Source organism: Lactuca sativa, chromosome 4 (genome assembly GCF_002870075.4).
Source record: "Lactuca sativa cultivar Salinas chromosome 4, Lsat_Salinas_v11, whole genome shotgun sequence".
NCBI classification, from domain to species: Eukaryota; Viridiplantae; Streptophyta; class Magnoliopsida; order Asterales; family Asteraceae; genus Lactuca; species Lactuca sativa.
The window spans coordinates 55,082,330-55,087,712 of NC_056626.2; the positions used below are offsets into that span (position 1 = coordinate 55,082,330).

The window sequence follows — 5,383 nt, forward strand, 5'->3', positions numbered from 1 at the left end:
CTGAGGATTCGACCCTGTTTCCCTGTGCTATATTTTTAGTGCTACCAGTAGTGATAAATTTATTTGTTTAATACGTGCGCGGCAGCGTGTTAACAGTAACTCATTCATCACATGTAAACTTCAAACAAACATCACCTCTTCTTGAACTTCAACTCTATGACTATCAACACAAACGACTACTGTTCTTAGTGGCATTGGACGGCAAGTGCGGAAGCTCTCTCGTTGACCACAAATATGCATAATGGATCTAATGTCCACGAACAATCCTCGAGCACAAATTGCTCGGGTAAGGGAAAAGATCATTAAAATCTCTCCAAGGTTCACACTTGCCACCATATTAGTCACTTGCTCGACTGTATGTGTAATCGGTCCTAATTTGCGATCTTTGCATTCTCTCGCATAGTGCCCAATCTCTCCGTAGACGTAGCAAGGTCTAACCCTCTTAGGCTTTGAGTTAGGATTCTGATGACTTGGTTTCTTGAAGGTTTGTTTCTTGGGTCCCAAGTTCCTTTTGTTTTGTTCCCCATACTTGGTCTTATGACCAGAACCCCCAATTGATACATGGTGCACTCTCGATCTGACTTTACCACGCTTGTACCTGATGTGAGTTTCATCCTCAATGCGAAGGTGTTTCATCAGATCATCCAAGGAGTAGTCCACAGATCTATGTATCATTCTCTTAGAGAAGTCTTTCAACGAGGGTGGCAGTTTTGCAATGATCGCACCAACCTGAAAGAGTTTTGGTATTGAGATGGAGAGCGCATTCAGCTTGTTGACCATGGCCTGGAGTTCATGCACTTGCTTCATGATAGGTTTGTCATTAATCATTTGAAACTCTAGGTACTTTGACAACAGGTACTTGTTGCTACCTTCCTCATATGCCTTGTACTTGAGTTCCAAAGCACTCATAACCGGCGCATAAAGATCATAGAGTCGATCAGACAATGAGTTCTTGATGTGACCCACACACAGTTCCTCAGACACGCAATGATCAACAGGAATTAGGGCCAATTTTGGGTCGAAAACATAGGCGAGCTTCAACACATGAAGCATGAACTTGAATCGGTCAAGCTTGGCAAACTCTTGGTTCATGTAGTGGAGACTAGCAGTTGGGATTTGGCAAAAAAACCCGCATGGGTTAGCCCCTAGAAACCTTAGGGCAGCGCCTTGCTCTCCAAGCAAGCCGGTTACCGGGCCTTCCAAAATTTTCCGAATGAACCGGATTCGGTTCGACTTGACCAATCCCGAAACTGCTAAAAATAAAAGCTCCTCGGCTCCCAGCGACCAATGCTTCGTGCGAAGTGTCAAGTGTGTCTAAGTCGCACTCGCAGCAACGACTAGTGCTAGGCTAGGCGCACATGTGTGGGTTTGGCTCATCCCTTGATCTACTAAGAGCCTTTGAAGGCCTATCAAAAGAAAAACATTATAAATCCACAAAATGTTTCTTCCCCAGTCAATATGAGATAAAAGAAAATTGTCAACTTGCTATTATGCATTCATAATTTCCAAAAGATTTTGGGGCCACCGCACAAATGATACCGTCCATTTCCAACCTAGATGCCGTCATACAATATTCCAATAAAAATCAAGTTGTTTTTGGTAACGGTACCAATTTTTTAATCGCTCATGTTGGTCATTCATCTCTTCCCGCGCATCTTAAACTTCTTGATTGCCTCGTCTTTCCCTATATTACTACAATTTTTTTGTTGATTAGCAAATCAACCTGCTGAAATCTTATTTTCTGATTCTTTATTTTTTGCCAAAAAATCGTCTCAACGCTGATATTGTAGTTGGGAGTCATGTTGTTGCTCCAGGTCTTCATATTCTTGAACAGGGTCAAAATGCGTTTTTAGCAAAACTTTCTTCCAATCGACTTTATGCTTCGTTCTAGTTATTGCATCAACATTTGGGGTTATGTTGCTTGTGATGTTATATTGTTATTTCTTTTCTAGTTTAATATGCCATTTGTTTTGTACTTCAGTGTTACCAAACCATTTCGTCTTACCAATTGCCTAAAAAAACTAAACATTTACCTTATGAAATAAATCTCAAATGTTCATTACATAAAATGATCATAGGTAATACCTCCATCCCGAAACAACCTTGATTTTGATTGTTAACTTAGATTTTCAAGTATTTATCATGATGATTAAGATAACAACTTACCGAATAAAAATACACAACGATTTATGTAATTTTCACAAATTGTGATGTGAAAGTGTTTATAAGTATATAACCATGTTCATTTATAATAGTTTTTAGATTCCGTGGATATTGAGTCGAGCAAGGTCACAAGAATGACGAGTTAACGACTCATACAATGTCACAAATGGCACGACACACGCATGGATAATCATATTTGCTTTTAAAAAGAAACCAAATTGAATTGAATTTTTTTAGAAGTATATGTGAACGTTATTCAACTTTCTTTTATCTTTACATTTTTAAGAGAAGTTACACCAAATTATTCAAAAAAAAATTGATTTTCAAAATGAGTACGCCAATAAAACGATATCATGGCATAGAGGTTCATTTCAAGATTCTAACATTACTAATAATAATAAACGATAAGATAAAATAATCAAGCTATTTAGTATCCAAATTAATGAAACTTTATTATTGGATTTGAGAGGAAGAAAAAGATTTTATTAGGTTTTAGAAAACAAGAGTAAAGAGTTGAAGATTGTAATTACTAAAACAAGAAATGTAACCTTATTTCTATAATTCAATCGATTTGACAAAAAGAATTTGTACTTCTTTCACATATAACATAAGAAATGAATTCTTGTAAAGGTCAAAATAGTAATTTGGTTACTTACCGAACTCTGTAACAAACAAGGTATTATTAACTAGCCATCAAAATCAGATCTCAGCCGTTGAAAACCCACCATCTCTTTAGATCTTCCGATCACGAAATCCAGTTAATGTCAAAAGATTCTGATCCGACGGACAGTAACTAAATCTCCTCTGTAACATTAACCCACACAACAAACCCCCACCGTCGGATTTCAAATTCTTTTTTCCCGCCACTTGAACGGTTGATCTCACGCCATTCAAGTCCTTGAACGCCGCCGTAGTCAGGGAGGAAGAGGAAGACGATGTTGTGGAATCGTTTCCGTCGGAGAATTCAACCGATGGAGAATCGCAAGACTCTGCTCCAGATGATCGCTGGCTTCTCTTCGATCCGTCGCGGCTGGGATGCCATGAGAGCCTCCGTTCACGGCGGCGTTTATCATCATTTTCCTTTTCTCCAATCAGATCACGAAAACACACGGCTGACATCCCGTTAAACGCTGCAAAATCTGAACCCTCGTAAACTGTCGCAGCGATGTTGAGTACACCGTGGACTCTCCCGGAAGGACGGCGGATGTGAACGGCGGAGAATGCCGGAGTTCCGATCATTGCACCGGTTTTGGAGGACGTGAGGGAACTACTACTTAAGAGGTAACGTACGTGGCCGATGAGATAGTTTCTGATGTATCCACAAGCGTAGATTTCGAATTGAACAGCGGATGTGTCTCCATAGATGAAATCCGGCGTGACTCGGAAGATGAACTTCTCGTTCCAGGTAGGGTTATCGCCACCGACGGGATCAAGGCTACTCCGGAGCTTGACTGTGGGATCGACCCATGCGATTGCGTAGGTGTGCGTCTTGCGTTTAGTAGAAGGGGGAATCTTTAGACCTTGCGCAGAGATCAAGTTAATCTCTAGAATCCTCGTCTCCGACATTTCTCGATATGAATATCTCCCTCTCACACACAAACACTAAATTCGGAGTAATCAGGCGTTAATTACACTGATTTTGACATGAAATCGAGATCAACTAGGGGATTTTTGAATGAAATTGGGTTTTGAGTTCAAGATCAGTGAATCTGATCAAGAATTGGAAGGGCGATTGGCGAATTTTGAGGGGAAGAGAGACGCCGTGATTTTAATTTCTTCTCTCTCGCCTGATGTCATTTTGGAGTTGATGGAGACTTTTATTACCGTTATGTGAATATTACATTATAGCCCCTTCAGCTTTTTTGTAATTTGTACAAATGGAACTATTTTTATTTATATTATTTACAAATAACTACATTGTTTTTGGTTTTATGTACATGAAATTATTTTTTATTTTAAAATGTTAAATACAATAAGTTGCTAACGAGTCATCCTAATTCTTATAACTTATTCTTTAAATTTTTTGTTGGGTAAACCCATACCCGGAACAAAAATTGAATATGGGTCATTTTGCAAATGAACACAAAAATGACCACACGACTATAAAAATTATAGAAAAACGATTGTTTATCAAAATGATCACCAATTCCAAATTTGGTATTTCGTATTTCAATGATATATAATATGCAATTTTTTCCTATTTGCACTAACATTTATTAAAAATTCTCCTAGCCCTTAAACTCCGAAAAAATGTTTAATATAATCTTTTTCAACGAGATATCACAACTTATGCAATTTTATCATAACTTTTTTTTGAATGTTATATTCCAGTAAAATAAAAGATATTTTTTCTTAAAATTTCACATTTTTCTTCGGATTTCAAATACATTCTTAAAACTTTTTAATGTTTTTATTTTTGTTTAATAGTTTATATATGATAATTCATCGTTGATTTTCATTTTGGTTCCACCATTATAAAACTACTAGATTATGACCCGCGTTAAATGCAGAAAACGTATAAATAAAATATAAATGTATATAGATATTGCAGAATAATTATAAAAAAATCAGGATTATTGATATTATTGAAATGTGTATAAAATACACTGAGGTTGGTAAATATATATAGTCGTTGAAGGACCTCTTTGTAGACAACATTTTTTGTTTTATTAGTTGAACGACCTTCATCGTCACAAAGTACCTTCAAACATTTTTTACTTGTGACACCGGAAATAGCTACATATAGTTAACCATGCACAAAACGGGTCTACGCAAGTATAATCCAATGTTTGACAATGTACTTTCAAAATACATTGTTATTTTATGGTTATATTGCGAAATAGAATTGTTTATTTTAAAAAATAGCAACTTATTTATGTTTATTTGAAATGAACCACATAACCCCCCCCCCCCCCCCCCCCCACACACACACACACACATACAATATTAAATATAAAAAAAAAAAAAAAAAAAAAAAAACTCTAACAAAGAAATATAAAAACATTTATTCTTGCTCGATTTAGATATTGTCCATAACTCATTGAAAATGTCAAAATACATAATTGGCACACAATTTACTTGTTATTATGAGACGAATTAAACAATTTAAACAAATGATGATTTTTTATTTTTATTTTATGACAATGATAAAATAATGGAAAAATGAATGTTTACTTCAAGACATTTGCGTCTTTGGAGTAAGGTCTATGATCTTAACTGT

General features: G+C 36.4%; 1 protein-coding gene across 1 annotated transcript; it reads right to left on the minus strand.

The window, feature by feature from the left end:
- Positions 1–2,689: 2,689 nt before the first annotated feature.
- Positions 2,690–3,936, minus strand: LOC111876793 (uncharacterized). Its single transcript, XM_023873371.3, has one exon. It carries the CDS (start codon positions 3,727–3,729, stop codon positions 2,896–2,898), a length of 834 nt encoding a protein of 277 aa, XP_023729139.1. The 5' UTR covers positions 3,730–3,936; the 3' UTR covers positions 2,690–2,895.
- Positions 3,937–5,383: the final 1,447 nt, after the last annotated feature.

Bases quoted from the DNA above. Each gene is read 5' to 3' on its own strand.
- LOC111876793 (XM_023873371.3), bottom strand. From the start codon at position 3,729: ATGTCGGAGACGAGGATTCTAGAGATTAACTTGATCTCTGCGCAAGGT.